We start from the raw sequence: 27,972 nt of genomic DNA, 5'->3' as shown, positions 1-27,972 counted from the left end.
ACGTTCAAGAAATGCATTAACCTCTTCTTATTCCCTACCCTACTTCAAAATACCTCTGAAAGTTAGGTATAAGCTCACATAAAATATAGGCATATTCTTGACTTCAGTTAACACAGACTGGAAATTGAGAGTAGCGATGCAGAAAGCAGTTTCCCAGACAAGGGCTACGTCAGCTGTCAGCAGCACAACACGGTGTGCTTTCCATCACTACTTCAAAACACAACTGACTTGCACTGAGTCTCACAGACCACTGACTTCTACGCATACAGACAGAAACAGGACTTTTTCAGCAAATCAAGCTTCACAGAAACTTAGAAAGTGCACATATCTTTTTTAATGAAATATTTAAACATATATTATTTTAAAATTGTTCACAGAAATTCTTCAAAAACTAAAATATATTTATAAAATTCTCCAGGAAACATCCTTTCAAAACAAATTTCACATATAGTTGATGGTTTTAAACCAGAAAATGTAGTTTGCTGCTAAGTAAAATGTTGAAAACAAGCAGTTCACTTCTGTTCCATTGATGTCCAAAACTATTTCAAAACATTCAGTGTAAGCATTGACCAGAAGTTTTCAAGCTGTGGGAGCAGTCTGTTCTTACAGCCTGTCTTTCTAAGATCCATGAGGCTAAGATCAGTTCACAGTTGTCAGAGATGCTTCCAATAACACAATTATTGACCCCAAAACAGAGCTTTCAGAAAATTGAAAATCACCAAGTTTTGTCATGGAAATAAGTTTCCAATCTTACCTTTTTGTAAATCTTGCATGTTAAATAATTATCACAAAACACATTTCTCTCTGAAATATTTTACTGCTTCATAATTAAACGAGAATTACTTTGCTATTGAAAATTAGACTTATGTGTAAAATCTTTGAGTATTTCAGCAGTAGGCACTGTGGAATACTTATTACAAAGCATATACATTATCAAGTATGAGCATACAGAATAAACAGATTAGCAAAAATCACTCATAAATACTAAAATCTCCAGTGTATAGTCAGTTCACATTATATGTCAGAAGAATAAATATTTTCTCTTGCTACAGTGCTCTCTCTCTTTACATATATATACAAACACACATTCTGAAAATAGTAATGTTTGTTTGATATAAAAATTGTAAAAATGTTAAAAATCCATTTCATGCAGTATGAATTTTAACAAATAATTGTTTGCTGTCCCCAGGCTTCTGAACAGACGAATGCTAGACAAGGTGGTTCTGCAAAAAGGTCTAGTGACTAAAATGAATGTGTATTTTTATTGACTCCATTCTCTATCTTTGAAGTGTTTTAAATCTTTTTTTTTTCCCCCCAAGAGTTTCAGCACTGTGTATGTCCACTAAAAAATTCCATAACATTCCAATTAACATTTGTTTCCTTCTTTATCACACCAGACGCTCTGAGTGCGTGGCATTAATTGAAACACTGAAAGACATCATGTTTCATTTTACAGGAAACACAAAGACTAACTTCCTCAGACAGTCCACACATTATCTAGCTCAGGCTGTTTCACTGTAAACAATGAAAATGGACTAGTGCATTTCCGCACATGCAGACTGCTGCATGCTTACCAGCCATGCTATAGTGCTCCTTTTGTTATTAGAAAGCCAAGGCATTTTTAAAGCATTGTACCATTTCAACATGAGAATACCAAATTTTCAACCTGGTATGCCGGTCACAATTTCTGGATAACCTGCTGACAGGTATCTGCAACTGCCATCCAATAATTTAGTAACTTACAGATGTCCTGCAAGACAGCTATAATTCAACCATGTACTACTGCAAAAAACGTCAGGACAGGAGCTAAACCACTGAATCATCATTTTAAAGAACAATAGATGACTTTGGAATGAGATAACAAACTCCTCAATTTTACTTTCAGTAACTTCCATAAACAAAACAGATCCCAGAAAGCAGGTTTGCTTGCTCATAAAAACTCAGAAAGACCATGTTTTAATTTAATCTTTTCATTTTAAAAAGCTTACTTAATACCAAACTGCATAAGCAATAATATTGGTCCATCTCACTTTCTCTTTACTGCCATATTGGAGACCTTGTATTTGAATTATCTAAAGCTTGAACTCAGTATCTCAACTAACAGTGTGCATAAGCATTTGCCCGCAACTGTATGTTTAATTTCCATGTGCAATTACCATAACGTGCAATATCTAATTGTGGACTCAAATATCTAATTGACATGCATAATCTTGGTAATTCTAAATGCAAATTAGGCACACAATTATGACAATCAGACTCTGATGTCTGATTACAAAATTATAGGGCCAGAGCTCAACAGAAGAAGATGCGTCTAGTTACAGTAAAGAAGCATGGATGTGTTCAGCTGTAGAGGTATCTACAATCATTTTAGAAGTAGTTGAAATACATATCTTGCAGAAGGCTCTGGGTAAACGTCATTGCAGCCTTCCAATACTTGGAAGACTTTTTACGCAGCGTAATAGTGACAGGACAAGGGGGAATGGCTTTAAACTAAAAGAGAAATTTAGGTTAGATTTTAGGAAATAATTCTTTCCTCGTAGGATGGTGAGGCACTGGCACAGCTGCCCAGAGTTGTGGAGGTGCTCAAGGACAGGCCAGATGGAAACTTAGGCAGCCTGAGCTGGTGGGTAACAACCAGCCCATGGCAGAGGGTTGGATCTCAGTGATCTTTAAGGCCCCTTCCAACCTAAGCTATTCTAGGGTTCTAAGATAACCCAAAGAGAGTAAAGAAAAATCCACTCATGTCTACCAGCCCACGTAAGGTCCTTCCATGTATCTATGAGGTTTCAGTCAGGAGTATTGGTAAGCTAACTGATGTACGCATCTGAACAAATTAATTCCTCATCCACCTTCTACCTTACTGTTTACCTTGTTAAAGCAAACTTATTTTTTCTTGATTGTAGGGCCTCTGCATCAGTAGCTTGAGTTATGCTTAAATTCCCAATTACACAAAGTTTTCAACATTTTAATTAAAACCTATTATTTGGTTTTAATAATATTGTGTTTTTGACAAGATGCTACTCAATATTTGCAGTCCACTATACAGTTATCTTTTAATCTATCTGATTTGAGATTACTAGAAATAATTTACCATTGGTTAGAATGCCATAATTAGATGGGGTTGCAGGACCATAGTTAGTCTAAAAGTCTAAGCATATATGAATAAAGTATTTTCTACAGATTCCACATAGGAAAAGTTCACATCTGATACAAGCACTATAATTTATACATTTACATCACCTAACTACAATACTATTGTTTGACAAAGGTGAAATTCCTAGAGAAAAATACTGTTAATGAGTTAAAGATTTCTCCAGATTTTGTGTTACTAATTCTTGCAAAGACTTGCACTATAACTGTTATTTCCTATTTTCATCCATGCATGTTAATATTTGAGATATACTCAGTAATGACTTATCAGATTTGTGAGGAGGAGCTACATCAATATATAAAGCAGTGAAAAAACAGACAGTGACATTTACTGGTACCTCACAGGGAAGCCTACCCACACAAACAGTTGATAAATCTGCATTAACATCTGTAAAATGAATAAGCATCTTATTTAAGATTAGTTGCTAGAGCAATTACAGGTTAGCATGCTGTTGATGATTATCCAATCACTCATTTTCCTTAGCATGTTGTGTTGGTAGGCTGATTTTTTTTTTTTTTTTTTCATATAAACAAATACCAGATATGAAAAGCTAGAAGCTGATTTGTTGGTCAAAGAACTCAAGATTCAATATAGCAAATTAAAAACAAGCTCCCTGTTAAACAAATTAGTTGCCTGGAGCTGCAATAGAAAACTTCAGAGCCACTTTCAACGGTCTGATGCTAGCTAAAAGTTATGAGGGTCCAGAATGGCTATTCATCTGTTAAAAAAATTAAAATCAATTTTTAATTTTTGAATTAAATGTGAGCCTTTCCATTTTTGGTGTTGTGAATTTTGTTTCTTTTGTTTTGTTTTGGGTTGGATTGGATTTTGCTGTTCTTTTTTTTTTACAGCTAAGTAATGCAGTCAGCAATCCTTTTTGGAGACCTAAGACAGATAAACAGACAATTAAGCATGCTTAAATAATAATAAATATGCTAATTTTGTATTTACCAACCCCTTATTGGGAATTTCACCCAGTCTTGTTACTGCATTAGTCTTCTAATTATTTACTTTCTGCTAACTGCATCTAGTAAAAGTTTACTAGAAATTAAATGCAACGCCTGTCTATTTTTGCCTTCCAATTTACGCACGGGTAAGTTCTCAACTTAGTTTGGAGTTATTGTGCCTATGTGTACATCTAGAAGATGATATATCTCATATGGAAACGCTTATAGAGAAATGTCCTCAACCCATATATAGCATATTAAAAAAACATATAAAAAAGGAATGCATATTGTAATATTGTTACTTTAAATCTGGAGTTACACTAAATCAGATTGTCATCCGATTCCTTTGGGGTAGGTAAATTGCAACATGGAGTTCCTCAAAGATGAAAACCTCTTGGCCCAAGAAAACCAGTATTAAAATAGGCAGTTCCACATGTTTGTAATTTGTAGAGAAAGTGCAGACGGTGACAGAACAGTGTCTGAACTATTTCCCACTCTTTTTTTAAATATATGTATAGCAAATTGATACACTTCAAGGTAGCAGCTGTTTAATGCTAATGCCAAATTATAAGTTAGTTCGGTAAAATTCAAATTCATATTACATGCTTCACATTACTAAGGCACATTTAGGGTCACAGATTCATTTCTACCTCATTTATGCTACCCAGTGTACATACAGACTTAATCTTTGTGATAAAGAGAACTTGAAGAAAGTTCTGCAAATCAAGAATCATTACAAAATTCTGAAAGTACATCTCCACACCTCCAAAGAGAACCTCCAAGGCAGGTATACTTTTTTTCACAAAAAATAGTGCTGTGCTTTGGAAAAAAAAAAAAAAAAAAAAAAAAAAAAAAAAAAAAAAGTTGAAAGAAGCAGATGCCTGCCATATCACTTGTAAATTATAATTCAAAACCGAATTACTATAGTCTTTCATTGTAAAAATGAAAGCAGAAACACTATATGTTAGAAGAAGCCTTGGACGGGGATGTCTGCTTTGTGTCTTGGTAGAACTTGTGGTGTATATATATTAATGCCACTCACATCACAGTTATACATGAAGTTATAAGTTTGCCTTTTCTAAATATACAAAAATTGACTTGATTCAGTCAGGCTTCTCAAAAGGAGTATGCTTTCAGAAGTTATAGCTGACAGAAATTCAATTATATCCACACTGCTTAGAAAGCTGTAACATAAGCTTTCATATAATCAAAGATTTTAGGAAAACAAAACAAAACAAAAAAACTTGATCAAGACCAGTGGATGTTTCTAAACATAAGTAACTTTTCCTTGTTGATTGTTGACAGTATTAAAAAAAAGCCAACCTTAAAAAAAAATGAAGTTGTTACACAAAGATTTACAACTCAAAACTGCAGTATGTGCAGTTCTTGAAGCTGGCAAGGAACAGATTTAGGTGCTTAGAATCATCACTTTTATCAATGTATCTTCACTCCTTATCAAAAGAAAATATTTTTTAAAAAATTTATTATTAACGTGTTGGAAATTTAGGTGAAAACCTATTTATTATCCAGCTCTTCTTCCTTTTCCATAGTAAAAATGTATGAATATCTTAAATTTTAAAATTATTTATTATAAATTTATATTTATTATGTATTATATAATGATATATCCAAATTACTTTACACTCTTTAAAAATCTACTGCAATGCAACAGACAGATAATAATGCTGTAATCAAGGAGTGATCTTGATCAAGTCACTCTCATGAGTGTGATGGGGCATTTAAAAAAATATTTCCTACTTTCACTACCCCAACTATCATGAAAATTGTATGTCTTTCCAAACTAGTTATTTGGTTAAGCTGAATGTTACAAAGGTATATTACTCATGCTTTCGCTTTGTTGCTACTTTGCTTATTTAATAAAACAATTCAGGTTCATAAATTCTCTTTTGAGCTCCTTTATTACATGAATCAAGAAATAAGTTAGTAAACTCAACTTGTCACCTTAATTCATTAAAACGGCTGTGGGAAAAGAAAAGAGCGAAGGGAAAGGAAGGAAATGGAAAAATACATACAACTGTGACCTGCTATCTATCTCAAGTTTATTTTCAAGGGAAAGATATCAATAACCATCAAGATGGAAAAAGATGACACTTAGTTATTCTCCAAACCCTTGAATATATTGTTCAACTTAAAGGCAAAGCAAAACACAAACTGACATCAGATTAAAAAAAATAGTACTTAACTGGAAAGGATGTAGAAGCTTACTCTGAAGAACATGAAATTGTACTTAGCTCATAAAATCTGAGCATCATCTAAGTAGCACGGAAACTTTTTATTTACTTCAATGAAAATAAATCTGCCATTAAGTAACATATGGGTATATATTAATCAGCATTCTGATCAGTTGCAGAGTGAAGGAAGGATCAGTATTTGGATTAATTACAGACAATACATCTTGGGAATATATTTAAATCTTTAGCTTTTAGTCTAGAACACGCACAGCTTTCATATGGTTAATTCAATAAAGTGCTGCTTTAGAAAACTACATAACAGTTCACAAACAAGGGCCTTCAACAGGAAATGATTAGCAACAATTCACGTTGCTCCATTCAGCAACCAAATTCTATGTAGATATCCTAAAAATCAAAAGTGAAGAACATCAAGCACATTAACGAAGTAGCCCCTGAAGAATAATTCCTGTGGAATGTTGGTGTATATTTAGGTGAAATAAGAAGAACCCATGTGAGTAGTACAATAAAGTTTAGCAGGACCAGACCAACTTAATTTCATCTTGGCATACATGAAAAGATCTAAGATAGACACACTTAGAAATGTGTTTTCATTGCTATATTTGCTACTTCCTGCAATGCCTCATTGACTGTTTTAGTAAAAATGAACTGTCAAGCTGAACCCTAAGTGCAATTCAGTGCTGAGCTGAAACCCTTTGGTCTGTCTTTGGTAGAAAAGACACAGACAAACTTTTAAGACACGACAAAAGCTTTGTATCATCTAGGCAAAAGCAACACTCATTACCAGAGAAGTTCTGTAGTTACAGGTATGGCTTTAACAGCCTTTCAATATACAAGAACTTTTCAACTATCTTATTAAACCCAGAATTTAATAATTTTATTTGGTACAAACCATCCTATCTTAATCTTCTAAGACATGCAATGCAGTATTGCTTCTACAGAGCAACTGCACTTGAATGGCAGGCAATAAATCAGGCTTTAAACTGTAGATTCATTATGTGATAGTCCTTCAAAGAACACTTTCAATAAACAGTGTATTTTTATTTCAAAAAAAAAAAAAGTCAGTAGTATATAATGCATTTGCACACACATTGAATTTTCTTGGATTAATACATTATTCTTTTGACATGTCTGTTTGGAATAGTCACACTTTCAATTCATATAGAATAATATCTGTTTCAACTTTAGTATTAGTGTGACTTAAGAACACAACCTATTCCTCAGTCTTTTTTTTTTTAAAGTGTGTTTTCAGTAATTTCTGTATTTTTCAATTAGGATTAATCAATCTAAATAGCTAGATAGATATTTTTCTTCATACTGAGTCGCACATGATTCCTTAGAAATGTCAAAAGTAGAATAATTAATTTATTAATTGCAATAATGTAATCCATTATACTAGGAAAAGGTCATCACAGCACATTTTAGGCAATGCAGGCTAGCTCTCTGTTGTTTTGTTCCTTTCATTCCTTACCTCTTTGTTGGTTCTGTCTGCTTGAACCAATGTTCCATTCAGACACGGTTCTACATAGTGAAGTTCTTCATTATACTATTCAGAAAAATAAAAAGCATTATGAAAATTTAATTAAAAGCTTTGAAAGATACAATGTAATGATTTAGAACTGGAGGGAAGCATGCATATAAAGCAAGAACAATTGGATTCAGTTCATTTTTAAAAACTGACCAAAGACATTTTTCTTTGTCATGCTTCTTAATATCTCAGAGGTTTAGAATTTTTAAAAGGAGCATTCAATGGAACAGATGCCAGCTTGGGTGGAGGTAATGTGTACTATACACACTAGCTGGCATAAATACCCTTCAAGCTGAAATCTGGATAATATTAAGAGATTAAGGATTCGGATTTGATGCATCTCAGTCACAATTCCCAATTCTTTGTTACATATTAAACAAAAGACTTGACAAATAATTGAATCATTGGCTAACACATTTTGGAAGGTTAATAGCAAAATAACTATGCTAAAAAGTCTGTGAGCTTGAATCCTGAATACATCAGGATTTAAGAGTCAGAATTTAAGTCAAGCAAAATAACTCATTGCACAATGATACATGAAGCTGTGATAGATCCTGAAAGAATTCTCCGCTTGTCTTTCAAGGTTGAAGTTAGACAGTCCAGATTCATTTTCAGAAGCATCTTAAGAATTTAAATGAACAGCCTCATTTGCATTCAGTAGATCTAACAGAACTATTGATACTCTAGTGATTTAATTGAAAATCGACTTGTTTAAATCTTAAACCTTTCAATGCAGGTCAGATTAATTGATGCCTTCAAAAACTCTATGATATCCCTTGTAAAGATGTGATCTTCACTTAATTCTTATTAATTTCTTCTAATCTGGAAGTTACCACAGATCAAAGAGCCTTTGCATTTAAGCTCTACTTGTTTTCACTCTTTCCCAGACATTAAGTGAATCAGAACATCCATAGCAGACAAGATATGAAGTTAAGCCAAAAACAATCAGGGACAGCATTTCCAGTGATTAACGTATGCATTTACTCACTTGCTCCTCCATCTCAACAAGAATTAAAAAAAAGTCTTCCAACAATTCATTTCTGACTGTTGCTTACACAAGGTTCTTGGTCACTGCAAAACCTCATTTCTGCTATGGCTGTGAATTTGATCGACTCCCTCTTCAATTTAACACCATTCCTTTGTCTGTACAACATACACATAAACACAGATCGCTGCAACCTGTTCCGCAACGGACATCTGTCATCACCATTCATGTGAACAATGCATTGCTTGCCACACTAATTAATTAATTACATAATTACTGCTGCAAAGGGAAGAGCTTTTAATTAGAATTTCATCAAGTTATTCTTGAGGTGCTGTGTCAGACTCAGTCCTTAACTATAAAGAAGTATATACCCAGAGAAACTTATTTCCTACTGCTGGATATGTAGAACATTTACATCTACAAAGTAGCTGGTTAAATGTTTAAAAACAAACCAAAATTCTAGAAAGGGATTTATGCAAAAATTCTTTAGCAGACTTGCATGCTTTTCTAATTATTTTATTCCCATCAGTGTTATTCCAATATATGAGAGCCTGCCAACACGTCTATTATTCCAAAGCCAATATGAAAACACAAGGCAGTGACAACCGAAACACTTGAGAGTCACTGGGAATGTCCTCTGTGCATCCCAGCATCATAGCCATTCGACTACTAAATGATATACTTTTAGCTGCAGTTTCTCTTCAGGCTGCTTTCCAGTCCATCTCCTGACAGACACTGCAAAATAGTAATGCAAAATCTGCCAAGCAACTCCTACTATAGATCAAAGTAAAAACTGCCTTCCATACTATTGAAATACAAAAAAATATCCCAATACTACACCACACGCTGAAAACCTGTAACACACACTGGCACACCAATCACTACTCCAAGCTTTCTCTTGCTTTCACACTTTTTTTTTTTTTTTTTTAGCATGTTCTTCAATCAGTGTACTTCCTGATTAAGCCTGGGCTTTTAGCATGATTTTGGTAGATGTTTTTGGAAGCTAGAACAAAGGCATGCTTTTTCTTATATGATACCAAGCAGTCTGTAGTCAGCCAACATGCAATAAAGAATTATGCTGTTTTTTTCTCAGTCATGATCATTTCAAATATCTCACATATAACAGCAAAATACGTAGTTCTAAATGCTGTATTAATACTGCCCTTTTTTTCCAGATCTATCATCATCAGCACACAGATGAATCACAAGTTCCTACTCTATCAGAGCTTGTACTTAGGTAGCACAATTTCATTCTGCCCAATTTCTATTAAATAGTAATTATTTTTAATTAATTTAATATTATAATTAAATAGTCCAGACTTCTAAGCACCAGGCTATCTCTACAGACATACAGCTTGCATGGCTCCCAGCCACATCATAACCCAGACAGACGCCCAGTATCTTCACCCAATGTCTTTATCATTATTATGCTGCATAGTATAAATGATGCCCATACTGTCACAGAAAGATGTTTCAAGTCCCTCAGCAGTCCCATTCTACAGAATCAAAAGAGGAAGAAGAAAAATTTTCATTCTCACATAAGCAGTACAATTGCACAGACAGAACGTGGCCACAACTTTCTTCCTATACTCATCCTTCTGAAACCCTGCCAAATTATGACACTATTTGCACTTGTAGTATCTAATTCACCTTGCGAATATCACTGTAGAATATTTTAAGTAATCTGCTATTTATGGAAAAAAAAAGAATTATGCAGTTATGCAGAATTAATATTTTATATGGCAGTGTTCTGTGGATAGCAAGAATAACCTGGATGTGCTCCATTTGCCAGTGCTTGTACAGATACAAATAAAAGCACAATAAGAAAAATGCTATCTGCATTATATACTTTATTTTCCCTTATGTATATTAAAAAAATACTACTAGATAGAAAAATTTACTGAACAAAATCATTTCAGTTCCCAAAGGAATTCCCCAAGCAGCAAACATCTTCCTAACTCAGTAAAAACCGAAAAAAGGGTGATACAACACGTGGAGCCATTCAAGAAGAGTTTGCTGCTTAAACTGGCACATTTGGGTAGTAAGACTTCTAGTACAACTCTCAGCTTCAGTAAAATACTCAGCTTGTGCTTCAAGCACATATTAAATGGTTTTGGTCTTTTTGTAGAATATATTGCGGTATTATTAATGATAATTTTTTTAAACTTATCAAACTTTCTTTCAGAGTAGAAGGAAAAAAAGGCATTCCAGAATTTTCTCAATCTAGAGGAAACCTCCACATACTTCTCACAAACTTTCACAGCAATTTGAACTCAGTTCTGCAGTTTTTCTAGGACATGTAGAATTTCATATTTAAATGAATTTGCTTCTTGATCTTCAATAAAAAGGCTTGTTACTAACTGCTGAAACTTTGCCAGCAATACCTGATACAGATCTGTTAATCCCTGGGCAAGGAGATTTTTGAAATAGAGATTTTTCCTTTAGTTCAAAGCTGTGAGTACTCAATTTTTATATAACCTACTACAAAATTCACCTACTTGAGCAGAAGACTACATTCAGCTTTTCTGATATTTCTTAACGTTACACAGTACCATATCCATACATGCAACCATAGGAAATCATTATCACATTGCAGATGTGATATCTGCACTGCTATAGCATAGAGGGTTAAATCTGTGTATAGCCTGTGCTTCACTAGGGAGGGAGAAGAATTAACATGGTTTACGATCTCCTCTTAAAACCTTAGTCTGCTTTAAGTATTCTTATAATTTAAACACCTGAGGACACATTATTATTACTTTATTAGTAGTATTAAATTATTTATTTACATTTATTTGCTTTATTAATTTACATTATTTTGCCAATCTAGTTGTTTCTTGGCATAGCATAAAACAGAATGAGTGGGCCAAACTAAGAAGAATCACAGACAGCTGCTGATTTATCTTGTATAATCAGATACTATCCATACTCTGAAAATATGAGAAGATGTGGCTCTAAACCTATGCAAGTGTTTGCATTTATTTCAGCATTTTGCATATTTATTCTTTAGCACAGCAGTCTGGAACAAGATCCACAGAAACAAATAACTTTCATATTGTGTTGTGCAACAACACAGATAAAAGATTTCACACAACTCAAGATATCCATTTCAGCCCACCCTAAGACCAAACAACGAAGCCAAACCAATTCCTTTAATTCTTGTTCAGGTATTTCCAAGCTTGTCCTAGCATTCCCACACACATACAAACACAGCCCATGGCTTGGAGCAGTTATATGGAGATTGACAATTGGCTGCTTTCCCTTCGCTCAGTCTCCTGCTGTGTTACCTACACAGAATCTGATTACTCAGGTCAGTTAAAAAAATAGGTTTAAACATTCTGAATGAATGCAAGGACTTAACGGGACAACACAGAAAATACTTACAATGGAAAATTCAGCAAACTGAAACCAGGAACTACGCTACTGTGCTCTGAATGAACAAATAATACTCCTCTAATATATTTTCCTAATATGGCGTGACAACAGCATTAAAATTGATTTGGCATTCTCAGCTCAGTTAATATTTCATTCTTTTAATGTAGAGTTTACATTTTTTATAAAAGCATTTGAAAAATTTCAACACTGAACAGAATTAGTACTTCTTTTATGATAATATTGTTAATTTAATGCATGACTTGGAGTTATGCTTCAAAGTGAATTGGAAAAATATGCCTTTTCTCTTGTTGCCAGCATCTTTCATGTACCAGTAAACTGACCTTAAATTTTAACAAAGGCAGCACAAAATTTGTCTTGTGTTTCAACAGGTTTTTTTTGTGTTTTTTTGTTTTTTTGTTTTTTTTTTTTTTTTTTTTTTTTTTTTTTTGCAATTCAATCATCTAGTCCATCAATTTCAGATAGATTTTCCAAACTGAACATGAAAACTGAAATGATCTTTAACATTATGTTTTTATGTTTACTCTCTGGAAAGACTTGCACTGAATTTTGCTTTCTTTTTCTTATAAAGTTAGATAGGTATTTTAGTGAAAAATCAAATAGACGTGGATATGAATCAACCAGTTAATGTATAGCTAGTAACTTTCGGGATTGGCAGGTTTTGTTTTTTTCTCTACTTTACTGAATATTTTTAAGTGTCAACTGAATTTTTAACGATGTTTAGTGTGTACTGATCATAACTCCCATTATCATTAATGAGAATTCTCAATTTCTTTTTGTGTACAGAATGCAGAATTGTATGACAACACAAAAAGCAAACTGAAATTTTTTTCAGAAACTTCTTGTACAGTGAAATATTGTAAAGGGAGAATAAAAAACAGATTTGACAACCACAAATTTTGCACAAATGCTTTTCAGACTTCAGTGTTCCATTTACTAAGCTCCACTCCCCATTCTTCTATTGATATATATAACTATTTCTTCAATGCTCAATTTCTTTCCAAACTTGACCCTGGCTTACAGCAGTCCAACTTTTGCACAGAACAAAGATTTGAGACTGAGCTCCATAAGAGATGTGTGATCTTTGCCACCCGATTGCCTTTTACAAGGTAACTCATTCCTGCTCCCACAGTGCTGCTCTGTTTTCTCACTTATCAACCCTGACACTTTTTAAACAAAGCCTGCCTTCTTTCAACAGATAAATTATAAAACATCTCGCCTTTCCCTAATCTCATCTACTCTTTTGGTAAACTTAAAAGTGTTCTTCCTTCTTTCCTGTAACAAACACAGAAGTTTCTCATCTGTTTGTGTAAACCTTCTGCTAGCTTCATTCTGCCTGTTGATTATCTTTAAGTCCTCTATCACATCTTTCATCACTATTTTCCTTTTATTTCCTTCTTTTCCTTCAAAATGCAGGCATGCTTTAGGGTGAGTGAACTTCTTAATCCATCTGACTCCTAATTCCTGACACACTTCCTCATAAGAGTCCTCCATTAATCACTGTGCATAGTAAAGCCATACGATTGTTAAGGTTCAAAACTTTCACTTAATCTTACATATGCATTGCTTGTCCAGAGTTATTCTGCCTCACAATTTGACCTGGGAAGAGAAGGAGATACTGCATTTTTTGTCCCAGGTCTCACAGAGCAGCCATCTGAACAGGCATTTCAGGTATTGGCTGTTATCAGTGCTTCAGAAGTCATTTCTGCTGAGCATTAGTCACAGTACCCCTGGCTTTACTGCAGACCCTCAGTATACCTTCCTCTAACACAGCGCGTTTTAAAAGGAGTCTGTAATGCAGTGCCAGCCTACCTACGCCATTCTTCACAGAAAGGTCGGCTGCCTTCTTTACATCACTGCTGTTAACAGCTTGTTACATTTTCAAGCAAACAAATTGTGTGCTTTCTTTAAATTATCACTTTTGCCTTGTGAGGAGACAGCGAGGTTTATTTTGTGATATTTAGTTCAAAACAACTCCTTAAAACCCTTCTTCCATATGACAGAATAACACCTCTCCCACTCACTGCCAATCCTGTCACAGCCTTCTCCATCTTTGCAGTACCTCTTTGTGAATAGTGAAAAGTGAATAGTTGCAGGGCCGTATTTGCACAGCAACCATCCCACAAGTGTCCTACCGAAACTGAACATCTGAGCCGATAAGAATAAAATTGCACTCTCAGTCAGTACTCCTGCTTATTTCAGCAAATAAACATAATTACCCTGAAAGAGGCTACAGAATAGAAAACAAAAAAAACGAAACCTTTAGATGAAGAAATCACCTAGTACACATGCTATAATTATCATAGTAATTACATCTCTTATTATAAGAATTTCCTATACTACCAAGCAAGAGGGGCTGCAGTGTTGGGAGCTGTGGAAGGGGGCCATGAGCTGCCCTGTGCCACTGTGAACAATTTTTTAAGCACAGCTCTGTTTATTTTCAATTACAGTTTTAAAGATATGACATTCCTTCATACTTAAGCATACTGAAATATTTGTACATAGTACTATTATTTCAGCAAAAGGTTTGCTTTGGGTCCTTGCTTCACATTCTTTTTTGTAGATGAACATTTTGTTTTTCCCAAAATAAAAAAACAAACAAAAAAAAAAAAAACAAAACAAACAAACAAACAAACAAAAAACAACAAGAAAACCTCTTCCCATAAATATTTTGTAGTCTTTCCACATCGCTTATAATAACTGTTATGAGTTGTAAAAAAATCAGAGATTACGCACTAAAAATGGCAAGTCAAATGTCTTAGTAATTACTTAGTTGACATGTTTTTACTTCTTATTATGGTGGCTTTTTAAATTAACACTAATCACAGTTGTGTTGGAGGACAATCTCAATGATTTGCATTCATATTAATGGTATCATGTACATTAGAATATAAAGGATGCTTCCCTTGCAACAAGGGAAAGCCAAAATCCTTGCATTTGATAGTAAGATAGTTAAAAACATTCTTAGGATTTAGATGCATGAAAAAACCATGTACTAATCAATTGTTTTATCTTACTGCTTATAAGCAAAACAATATCCACAAAGGGAAAATTATTAAACCATTAATTCCTCCCCCGCCAAATCACAGTTGTGATGTCAGTTTAGGGCATGGTCAAACCACCCTTACCCACATTATTCTCATTATGCTTAAATAACTGTAAAACCACTCTCTTGTTATTTATTTAAAATGTGTGAATACTATTTGATACATCAAAACATTATGTACTATTTATGATCTAAATTATCACTGTATGAAAGCAGCAGTAATACCTCACCATAAAGCTTCAAAAAAACCCTTGCTGTTATTTGCAAAATAATGTCATATCATAGCGTCAACGTGGAAAAAAATGTCCTGGAACTTAATGAATCTTTAAAGCTAAATATCAGGCATCGCTTTTCAGACAATTTTATAGATGGTTAAACTGCACTTTTGGGCAGTAGCATGTGGATTGACTTAATTATCAATATTAAGTGTTTCGTTATAATTAGAAGAAAAATGTGAATATTAGAAATAAAAATGGTAGATTTAAAATAGGTCAGCAAAACGGTGGCATGCAGTGGCTTCTTATATTCATTAGCATGCTTTAGAGTTGTGGTTCATGAGCATCTCACATTTCTGAAACTCAATTAACTCAGTACACATACAGCACATTTTAAATTCACACTGAGAAAAAAAATAAAAATTGGGAGGTAAATTGACATTTTATCTTGCTATGCAAGCTTCAGCAAGAGCTAACATCTAATTATATTAATTTTTACACAATCACCATTTTGTATATTGCACTTTACTGAAGAATCTGTAAGATAAAAACAGTTGAGATGAGGAAGAAATCCCCAAATTAAAAAATAAGGTAATGTGAAAAGTTCAAACAAACTACAAAACAGATTGCTATTCTTTGCTGCTCCCAATCTTATGACAGCTTAAGGGGCTTTGGATTGCAACTCATAGAAAACAAGAGTTTGAAAACACTGTCATCACCTGAAGAGGCTTGCATCAGAAAATCAGTTTGTCCAGTAGCTACAAATGCCATCTTATAACAATCACTTGCCTGCAGCATTTTTCAAGTTTACTGTGTGATGTAAAATATAATGGATAGCAACAAAAGATGGAAAAAAATAATGGGAGAAAAATTCGAGACACTCACAGCAATTATATTGAAGAAGTCGTCATCTCCAAGGGTATCCAAAATAGATGAAACTGTCTGCTTAGCGATAGTCAAGCGAAGTCCTTTCATACTGCCACTGACATCTACTAAAATTACCACATCTTTTGGAGAAGTGGCTGCTTGGATGTACCTAATACAAAATACAAAACATCTTGTTCCTTAAAATAATGAACTTCTTAAATTCCCCATTTCTTAAATATAATATACATCAATTGCCTACCATTTCCTATTTCTGCAGTCAAATGCAATAACTCCATTCTCATCAGGTTCCCATTTAATTCCTGTTTAGACAAAGACATGAAAAGATTAAATTACAACATTTTGTTGTAACTGCTCAAAACATCTCTATGATATTGTGGCAAAGCAGCATTTAACATTTTCATACTTCAATCTATCTCACAGTCAATGCTATTATAATATAGAAAATGCTGGAAAACAGTAATGACAGAGGACTGCTAGAAACAATACGGCTTCCTCACTCCTTTTTAGCCTACTGTAAGCTGAAAACCTCTTCAATCTTTCCATGCTTTCCATATTTGTGTCACTGAAGTAATATTGTAACCTGGTCTCCAGTGCTGTCCAGATTCTAGACAGGCTGGCCAAGTTCCTTTCAAGCCATGAGTACTTACAGTTCATGGGTGATCTCAGCAGGTATTGCTATACAGCTATACTTGCTACCTTGATAATAGTTTGTACTTGCTTGCAGCTGCACTTACAGGCTGCACATTTTGTGTTTTGACCAGTCACTACGTCTAGTACCTTGAGGCTGTGAGTCAAGCAAAATATGGTAAAAAAAAAAAGTCCAATTTTTTTTTTTTTAAAACAAGTTACCGCCTTTAAAATAAAGACATTTTCTATTCTTCAGGGTCATACAGCTTGAGAACTCAGTCATAATCTAAAATTAATACAAACATAACCTACATTCAATTCAGCCACTTTGAGACATACAGGGTTATAGTATAGTATGGCTCAAATTAAACTTGAGATTTCAGGTCTAAAATCAAACCAACCAACCAACAGTTTGTTGCTAAACTGTCAGCTAAAAGAACATTTTCATCTATGAGCCTGACCCAAAGTTGCAGAAATTGAGGATCAGTTTATTTAGCATCTTATTGCATTTAGCATGTAGCAAATTTGATATGCAGTTATATGTAAACATAATATTTAATATTCATTTAATTTACTGCATAGAAATAAGTTGCATTGCCACATTTTATTACAAGCTATGTAGAAGTAACTTTAAAACAAACTTTTGAAATCTTTAAATGCAAGACAACACATTATTATCTATGCAAGAATGGAATAAATTGCAATTAAATTGTATTGTTTGTCTTGATAGAGCAATGTTATCTAAGTTCAGTGCTATACGAATGGTCTATTTTGTTCTCTACAGTCAATGTAGAAGTCAGTCACCTGCGTATATGCAAATAAACAATATGCAAGATTTATCTGAGGGGCTACATTTAGAAATGAAAATTAGCAGAAAAAGGAACATTAAAATGTTGATTAGGAATCTCTCTCTGAAAACTACATAAGTAAAACTGAACCTCCAAGTATCTGTGAAATTGTGACAGTGATCCATAGAAACGTGCAGCCATACATTGTTTATTGTTTCTCTGTAACCTCTATTATGCTTACCTGGATACTGTCTGAAAAATCCTTTTGCACTTCCAAAGTACTGCCAGATGAGAGAAGGGTCACGATCAAAATTGTCAACAAAGACCTTATTTAAGGATTCTGACCAATAAACTCCATTTACAATAGCTGGATCTAAGGAGAGAAAAAAACTCTTTACCATTTTCAGCTTATTCGTTACCCTAAAAATCCCGTAAATGCAAAATATTTCACTTTCCTGCATCATTTAAGAGATTCCAAATACTTACATTGTGGAAGTATGGTTCAAATGACAAATAGAAACCATGTACATTTTGTAAATAACTTACTTAAAATTGCTAAGTAGGCCATTTATTTGGAACTCTTATATCACTTTTTTGGAGAACTTAAATGAGTAAACCTAAGGATAGATTATTTATTTATTTTCCCTAAATGCTTAGAATGTCTCATAGCAACATTTTATACATTTCTTTTAATCTTCAATTTTGCAAGGTCAGTATTACTCTGTTTGAAAGTTCACTTGTGAGAACATAAAGTAAAATACTTCTTATTTCATACTTGGGCGAATTAATGGCATACAACAAACACAAAATCTTATAGCATATAACACTAATTGTATTCGGAAAGCACTGAACCCAGATTTCACAACAACATCCTATTATTTTTGACCCCCAGAGAGAGAAGGAAAGAGAGAATGAGAAGTACATAACAAATCCTTGATGTTGAAAATAAGTTATCTCTGTTTATTACATCCTAGTAACTCCCCCAGGCAGCAATTCCTGCAAACCCAGACTGCTCAAGTACATTTTTATGTTGCAGTTGGTTTTCAGGAGTAAATGAACACATCTAAGGAAGTTACTCAACTTCAAACTGTGATGTCAAATGTAGTTGACAGATGAGAAGCAATTAGGATATATTGCATTCCCAATTCAATCTGTACATGAAATCAGTAATGGAGAAAGCAATACACAGAATTAAAACCACAGATGTATTATTTCATTTATAGAAGTGTACATGCACACTAACATTTGTTCAAACATTTGAAATAATGCTTTCATTAACTCATGAAATAATGGGACTTTACTCATTTCAAAAAGACTGATCAGAATGTGATTTTAATGGAATGGAGTAAGGGTAAGATAAATTGTTATCTTTCCTTACACTCGTCAAGAAAAACAGTACAGAAAGTGAAACATCTGAGCTACATATCTTTAAGTGTTACTTTCATCTAAATATTTTGGTCAAGAAAAGTCAAGGTCAAGAAAACAGATTTTGTTTTTAAAGTATGTCTTGTACAGTTATTTGTTTATCTAGGAGATGAGATATACATTTAAAATCCAATCAAATGCATCAAATGTCATCAGTCCAATGTACTTCTTCAATTTTGTCTAGCTGGCAAGAACCACTGTCTGGGTATTTCCAAGTCTCCAATAACAAGCAGTGATTGAGACATCAGGAATCAACTGTCCAGACTGCTATCGTGTGATCTGTCATCAGTTTTCAGAAATATTTCAGCACCTCAAAATACTGATTGGGCTGAGATTCACTGTTCAGCATTTAAACATTAAATGAGAAGTGATGTTCTGAAGTGAGAATCCCTTTCTCAGTCCACTGCAATCTTATTCACATCTTCTGATGGAGAAATTGAGTCGCTGAGGTGTTTCTAGGAAAGTCCTGTAGGAACTGGAAGCTGTTCTCAGAATCAATAGGGCATTAAGTTCTTCATACACCCTTCAGTTACCAGTATGACTGAAAAGCCACACTGATCCTAAATTGAATAATTACACTTTATCTTACATTTAAAATAATCTCTAGTGGTTTTTTTGCAATTTGTATTTGAATCTCATTCCAACACTGCACATTTTACAATATTTCTTTGCAATATTGAGCAGATCAGGTATCTTCTATCCTGCATTCCTCAGAGGCTAAGCATTAATGCCCTTTCCTAGGTGATCTGTGCCACAGTGCCCTCAGCTAAGCAGAACCTTCACTTTGACTCCCCACTCAAAGATTATTTAATTTGGATTCTATATACACATCATCTCCATCAGATCATGAGACAAGCCTTAACTGTCCATGCTGTTAAGCTTTCAACTGAATCTAACATCCACCTACTGGCATTTAAGATACATATTTATATAATAAATATATATATAAAGCTATTTTTAAAATGCATTTATATTAAATTATCCATAGCACCATGGTAGCAGATTACTTTTATTAGCCCATCCATGAGGTGCTGCTTACTGTGTTTATATATATATATACACTATGAATTAGAGAATAGAGAAATACAACCATAATTTTTTTTCCTTTAACATGATTATTTGAGTCTATATTCTGCATTATGTTGACAGCTCTAAGCACTAATCATCCAAATGTTTGCTGATCGCCTAAAATATTAATTCAATGACACTGAAACTAATAGGATTTTTATTTTTTTTTGTACTGAAAGGAGCATTAAGCAAGCATATTAAACAAGAGAGTGCAATTAAAATGCAATCTGTGATGACCAGATTCCTTTAAAATTAATCCTGGTGGCAATTCACTACCTTCCTACAACCTGCATATCTATTATACTGGATGTTATTTCTACAATACGCCAAGAGCAATCTATAAGTCACATTTTATGCATCAAACTTTTTTTTTTTTTTTTTTTTTTTTTTGGTAATAAATAAATTAGGTCATAGTTTAATCCTTATTATACTGGAGAAAGAATAGAGTGGGGGAAAAAATTTATCCAGAGCACCAATTGCAGGCAGATAGCCCAGAAGTGGAAATCATCTCTCTCTGGATGCTGTATCTGCAGGTAGAATGATCTCCAAACCAAAATCCTTGCTGTAAATTTGGTTATGTCTGATGAATGCATCTCTTCGGATTTGTACAACCCGAAATGCATCTGAGCTCTCAATTTATAGCCTCATTAAAATATTATCTAATAGCAGATACATTATCATATTATGTGCTTCTAGGCAGTTCTAAGTTTCAGTAATTCTACTGACGTTACCCCGACTACTTCATTTGAAAACAGCATTGTTTTCATAATGCAGGTGAATGTCATCTGTATCCCCAAAATCATTACCAACATTGGCATGGAACTAAGTGCTTGTGAACATTTAGGAATCTGGGGAGGGGAAAAAAAAAAAAAAAAAGAAAAAAAACAATACAAATGCAAAATCATTTCTGTGATGTTACAGAGGTGTTTCAAAGACAATAAGTGCAAACAGTTCCTGCCACACATCTTGAAACACAATTTCTGTTTGTGCTTCCTGGCAATAACAGGTAAATACAAGTATTTCTTTTCCCTGGCATCTTAGATAGGTTTGCTTGCAATTATATGCCGTTTTGTTCCACTGCTGTTTGTGTAGATATTTAATAAAAACTAGCCTCAAGAAAATAGGAACATTGACAGGAATGTGAAATATAAAGGGGAAATAACAGTATAACTGCATGTAACAATTAAACTGCTGTCACAGATACTGCTGACCCTATGAAAAGGACTGAAGACTCAACAAAGGCAACCAAGCTGTGCAGACTGAAAGATGTACAACAGCATGACAAAGGTTAATGCTACAGCAGAAAGTATTTTAATACACAGAATTTGTAAAAATATCTACAGTGAGATAAGGCTACAGAAATAAAATAACACATAATGCCTTTTGCTCTTTAGTTTTTTCTGTATGGAAAAGACCAGCTGCGGAATTCAGTTACTATGAAGAAAATGCAGAATACTACCCTTTCTTCCCATGGTCTGCTTTATTATAAAGAAAAATTGTTACCAGTAATTCTTTGTTTTTTCCTTTAGCATATTGCCTTTGTAATGTGATCATTAATTTCTCAGGGAAAACTGTCAAAGATTCTGGCATCCAAAATGGTGTTCTTTGCTGCATCTGACCTTAAGGACAGCCCCTAACATTGCAGAACAATGCTGTCATACAATGAAGCAGTACAAGCACAGCCTATAGGACCAAGCACTGGAAAAGAATGCAAAATCCAGCACTCTTTTGGCTCAAAGATAGCGACAATATTAGCTTAGTTTTGATGACACTGACAACATATTTAGTCTGGTCATATTTTAAAGAATAACAAAATCACATACTTTACTGGGACATAGACCAACAATCTAATAATTATACTACTCAACCCTAATATGAATGCTTTTCAGGGTGGTCCAATATTCAAGAGCTGGGGCTGGATGCCAATTTTGGCAACTGGCTTTGCTTTATTCATTCTTACCCAGCCTCCCCGTCTACTGGGTACTGTGGATGCATCAACTCACACATCAAAGCACTGCAGACAAAAAAGAAAGTGATTGCCTATTTTGCTTCATGTGCTGAGATCCATGAACCAATGACGTCAAAAATCACACTCTCTTCTCATATATACATGGGGCAGTAAAGACTTCAAGAGCATGATTGCATAGAGACACAGTGGTAGCTATGTAGTTGTTTCAGCTTCCAACATTTCTCTAATAACACTTCCCCTCTTCTCTGAAATGGCAGTAGAAGAATTGGAATATTGCCAGATGTGTTTATTCTCACACTGAGTTTATGGTGAATGTTTGGTTGTTTTTTTATTTATTTATTTATTTATTAAGTGAACAAGATGATCTGAGATTCAATTTTAGTCCACTTGCAATACAGGAGTTCAGTAGTAAAGTCCTCCCAACACTAATTTTGGAGGAGAGTTTCAGTCCTCGTTTAGAAGAGATTGCTGCCTACTGAATTATAAGAAACTTCCTGCAGCAAAACAACTACCTTTGAGGATACCCATTCAGAGCCTGACCTGGCTTGGCCCTGCTTAACTTAAAACAGACATAACAGCTAAAAGCAACCAGTAGGAAGGTAAATGTTTAAAGTGAACAATTACTATTATTATTTACTTATTCTTTATTGAAGCAGAAGTCACACGTTGTCCATCCCCCAGATGAACTACCAAGATTCTCCTGTAAGTGCTGCTGTCTCACAAGTTGAGCACATAGGGCAGTTACTGTTATCACTAATACAGTTTAAGTTAATAAAAAGCCATAAAAGCTTAGGAGAATTCGAAGCCCCATAGTGATGAGAGAATCAAACCATAAATTGATGTGACCACAGAAAACAGGGTATTTCTGTATTTTTAAAAGAACATACCCCTTTCCATATTTCTGCAGGATACTAATTGAAAAGTATGAAAACTGAAAGACAGTTAAGAAAATAACACTTGGCAGAGCAGAAGGATGCCATGGTATGACTGAGAAAAAGTGAAACACATGAAAAAATGTCGTTAGAAATAAATTTTCCAGGTAGGAAAGAGAAGACAAGTGCTCAGGTCATGGGAATTAAATCAAATGGAAACCCTCTAGATACAACAATTTAATTGCAGAAACAAAATTAAAGAATGAGAAAACATCCAGTTCTGAACAGATGGGAAGAAGAAATTTCTGAAGAGGCTGATGGATCAGGAAATCTAAATCCATACAAGTGGCAGGGCAGGAAAAAGCATCAGAACAAACAACACAGGAAGCCAGTGGAACATATTGCAAATTACAGGAAAAGAAAGCAAACATGACTGCTGCTAAATGAAGCCAACTGTGCTGTAAGATGTTTAATGCACAACATACCAGAAGAAGCAACTGTAGCAGAGCTGTTGTCAAAGTGATATATGACAAAGCCAAGGTACAGCCTTTGAAATAGAAGTCATCCTTGCAGAAACTGCCTAAGGATAGACTTGCTCACAAAATTTTACTAAAACTGTTTAAAAATCGGCCATACAAACTGTAAATTTACAATTTACAATACATGTAAAATTTCTATTGCTTTGATAACCAGAGAGAGACATAGAACTACAGAAAAGGGCTAACTTAATTACACCACACAATGCAAGGAGGTCCCATAATAAGAGTTTGAATTAAAGTCCTTGTTAAAGTCCGTCCACCAGAACATACCTGTTGTGTACAACAAATGGAGGCATGAGAAACTTCAGAGGGTAATGCTGTAGCCTGTAAAATTACAACCACAAACTAAACAATTTAAAAATCTATTGATACGTTCCTGGGAGTATCAACACAATATGAATATGTTAATTACCACCAATAAGACCAGTTACCTATTATCGTGACAAATAATTGCATTTCACTCTCTCAAGTCAATCTTCTCTTAATGCTGCTTTAAGAGCCATTTATCATTCTTTCTTCTTGCAGAAATTAACATTTGCATCATTTGAATGGAAATGGAAGTTCTACTCAAACAAAAAGTTGGAAAAAGCCTCACTGATACGAGAAAGTTTTGTTCAATACCTCTGAAGCTGACATTAAAACCTAATACTGAAAACACTGAGCAGATGAACAAATGCATCTTGGGACAAATACACTACAAAAACACTTATGGATTCTTAACATTATTTGCTCCTTTAGGAACGTGCCAAGTAAAAGCTGCAGAAAGACACCTAGATAAATAAATTACAGTGTAAAAATATCTTTGTAGGATTTTAGCCAAATGGTACTCTGAAACAGTTTACATTCTAGCCAATCGTACTAATACTTGACCAGAAGAGCAGGCCTCCTTTTCTCCTCTTCACACAAAACAGATCCAAGAAAAATCTAAGATTAATCTGTGTTATGTGGCAGGATAGAGAGGGAAATATTTACTCTATTATAAAATACTAGACAAAATAAATACAAAATGAATAAAATGCATCTTTGGAGAGACTTCTATGATTCTGTAAATGGCAATCTCGTTTACTCCATATTGAAAAAAAGCTACAACTTTTCCATTTTCTTTACAACCATTTAATCAAATGATTTCTAATATTCAGCACTAAAGGTTTTCAGGAACCCAGACCAACCCAGTCAATTACTTTTAAGCGTAAAGATAAAAATGTTCTCCCAACATAGTTCATGGGAGAAATAAAGTCTTGAAAAATCTTTAAGTAAAGAAAACAAACTGAAAAATAAATTCCCCAGTGTATTTATAGCAGGTAAACTTAATCCATTGAATTGTATTTAATGTATCCATGGAATGTATTGAATAATGAAATTTTTTTCATTAATATACTCCACACCTGGTTGCTATTTTAAGTCAATAGCAGAACATATTCTGATTGCTTATTATCATTAAAATAATGAAAAACTTGTGTTTACAAGTAAGAAAACTTAGTGCTCTGAAGGAGAACAAATCTGTTATAATTCATTTTCAGTGTATTTTTTTAAAATGTATATTGCTCAGGAAAAGAGAGGGAATCAGTTTCCACACCAGAAGCTACTGAAGAATGAAAGCCTTCAAGAGATGCTCCATAGAAAGACAAAGTAACTGCTTCCAGGGCGAGACAGTAGCACCTTTGCTGAAGTTTCCAAAAGTTGCTTGGGTAGAATTTATTCCTATTGCTAATGATGGAAAAAGAATTCTGTATCTTTCTGCAGACAGATTCATTAAATAAAGAATGCCTGGCTTTGGCACTAACTTCTGCTTCAGGTGTGAAACTCATGTATAAGGCAACAACAACAACGAAAACTTCTGTCTCGCAAAATGAGAGTTAAGATGTTTAAGATGCTTTTCATTCACTGATGCTGATTGTAAACAGGCCAGGAGAGAACCTGTCTGACTTGAGGCATGCTTGGGTAAAATGGGGAATTTCCAAGATAATCAAAAGCGAAGCTGAAGTAACTTATCCAACTCACTTCCAATTAGCATCCCAAACATGTCATGCCCCCAAATCAGCAATGTTGAGATTATGGAGAGTAATATTGCTTGAATTAAAAACTATTTTTAAAGTCTCAACCAATTGCATCTTACTTCAGTCAGTTCTGAAACATCAGTTAGATCATCGATTCAAAGAGATGTTGCCAATACCTTGCTTCTTATCCATCCATTCTCATCCAATCATCAGTTACTTTTATTTTTGAATTTCATTTACTTTATTCTTGGAAAAAACATATATCTATATCTATCTATCTATCTATCTATATATATATATATCATAATTCACACTCTTGCCCTGCAAATGGTAAAGGTGCCATTTCTGTCACTGCCATTGGTCATTCCAATACCACATTATCTCAAAGTCAACCAGATTAGTTGCGAAAGTGTGAGAAAAATTCAAGTTGAACATACAAACCTGAGATACTTTCTGCAGAGGTAAATCAGCAGAACCCAGCGGGAGTTCATGGTCATGGACACTGAGGCAACAGAGATCCCTGTGCTCACACTTAGCTTATTCATGCAACATATCCAGGTACGTGCAGTGCATAGCAATATCAAGGTACCTGTTCTGGTGCTGGAAGTCAATGAGCTGAACTAGCATGGCAGAGCATAAGCTAACAAGGATCCTTGTAACAAGATTCATTATCTGCAGGAGCCTTGCTAATGCTCTCAGTTGAGGTGCAATGCATGTTATGGATGTGCCATTATATATGAGTTACCACATATATGGGTTAACACAGATCCAAATGAATGGTAGGAACAGCATGAAGTAGCTCCTGCTTCCACTTCTTTACCACAGGAGCTGAAATGCTGACTCCACAGCTTCCATCCAACCATCAGACAAGCTAATACTCAGCAGAAAAAAAGTGTAATAAAGAAAATGGAAAGATGAAAGAAGACCGAGTAATTTTCTACCATTATAGATCAGTGGTAAATTGTTATTACCGTCTTGCTTCAGGAAGTAACAAGGACGTATGGAAGACATCATGATTAATAGAGGTTTCTCAGGTCAAAAAGTCTCTTAAAACTATATCTAAGATAGTGCACATTAGCAAACCTTCACAGGCTCACATTTGTCAAGACAAAGCCCAGCCCCAAGTAACTAAGCAACAGCTGCTGAATAAGGAGTGGTAGAGAATAGGGCTTTTAATATAAAAACCTAATGTTACCGTGTAGCTTGTATCTGACATCTAGTTGCCATGGTGATGTGGATGTACTAGAAATGTATAGATTAGATCCACAGCCAGAGACACAGACTAGGATACAAGAAAGATAAAGCACAATACACATCTTGCACGGCGATGCCAGCATTTCCAAAAGGCTTGTTGTTCAGTACAGGGAATTAAAAAACTATATATGTGAAGCAAAAGCCTTTTGCAAGAACAAAGCAGCAGCCCAAAGAGACTCTGGGAATTGGATCTGAGGCAGAATTTGAGCAAAACCAGACGGAACAAGTAGAGAAGTCTGTGTATCTTTGTCCAATAGCCAGTAAGAGTTAAAACAAAGAAATATGGGAAGATAGGAAATTTTCTGCAACCTTGACTAAATCAGACTAACAAAATTCCTTTTAAATTAAACAATGACCAAAGTTAGGAAGACAGTGCAAACACTGTCCTAAAGATCTGAAAACGTGAAGACAAACAATTCATGGGAAGGATTTCAAAACATAAATATAGTGGCCCAGGACAATATGTGGCTATCACTGTTTAAATAACAGTTCCAGGATGTTGAATTTTCAGAAGCATAGTCCATAAAATCATATACGACAGTGACAGACAAGATTTTATTTCTTAATTTCACACCTTGCAGGAAAGCGGTTTTATGTATCTGCTAGTTGCAGATTATAGCCTTTCTGCATCACTTGAGAAATGAATTTTTTTTGGTTCTAATATTCCAGATAATAGGTAATTTTTATTTTGACAGCCTCTTGGAAGGAGTTGATAGGAAAGTATGACTGAGCAATATTCATAGCTATTTTTAAGTAGCAAATTGAAAAAGTCTCTTAATCAAAAATGGTTGTGGTTCATCATGTTTCAATATCTTCTACAGAAGGCTCTATTACATGCAGTAGACTTTTTCCTATGCAATCAAAACTTTTGGTAACAGCCTGCATTTATTGACTTGTAGTGCCTAAACTCATCCTTTGACGTGCAGCTAAAATCATGCAATGAAAATGCCATTTGACACAGATGATATTCTTTACCAGTCTTTAAAGTGATCAAGCAAAACTTGAAGAAAATTTGTGAAGCCTGAGTTTGAAATCTACTTTTGCAGTGCTTCTAGTATTGAGAAGTAAAC

At 34.3% G+C, this 27,972-nt stretch overlaps 1 protein-coding gene across 1 annotated transcript in view; it reads right to left on the bottom strand.

The window, feature by feature from the left end:
• Window positions 1-27,972, bottom strand: part of CACNA2D3 (calcium voltage-gated channel auxiliary subunit alpha2delta 3) — a gene marked incomplete at both ends in the record, with an annotated part of 393,832 nt that overhangs the window by 200,111 nt on the left and 165,749 nt on the right. The window contains 4 exons of the mRNA XM_079540355.1: window positions 7,780-7,854; window positions 16,361-16,511; window positions 16,602-16,662; window positions 18,020-18,151. Of these exons, the coding sequence (XP_079396481.1) occupies window positions 7,780-7,854; window positions 16,361-16,511; window positions 16,602-16,662; window positions 18,020-18,151 (419 nt within the window). The remainder of the gene's footprint in view (window positions 1-7,779; window positions 7,855-16,360; window positions 16,512-16,601; window positions 16,663-18,019; window positions 18,152-27,972) is intronic.

This window comes from Tetrao urogallus, assembly GCF_951394365.1.
Source record: "Tetrao urogallus genome assembly, chromosome: 10".
NCBI lineage: Eukaryota > Metazoa > Chordata > Aves > Galliformes > Phasianidae > Tetrao > Tetrao urogallus.
Note: the sequence above shows the minus strand (reverse complement) of the source record. Positions and strands in the feature narration are given on the sequence as shown.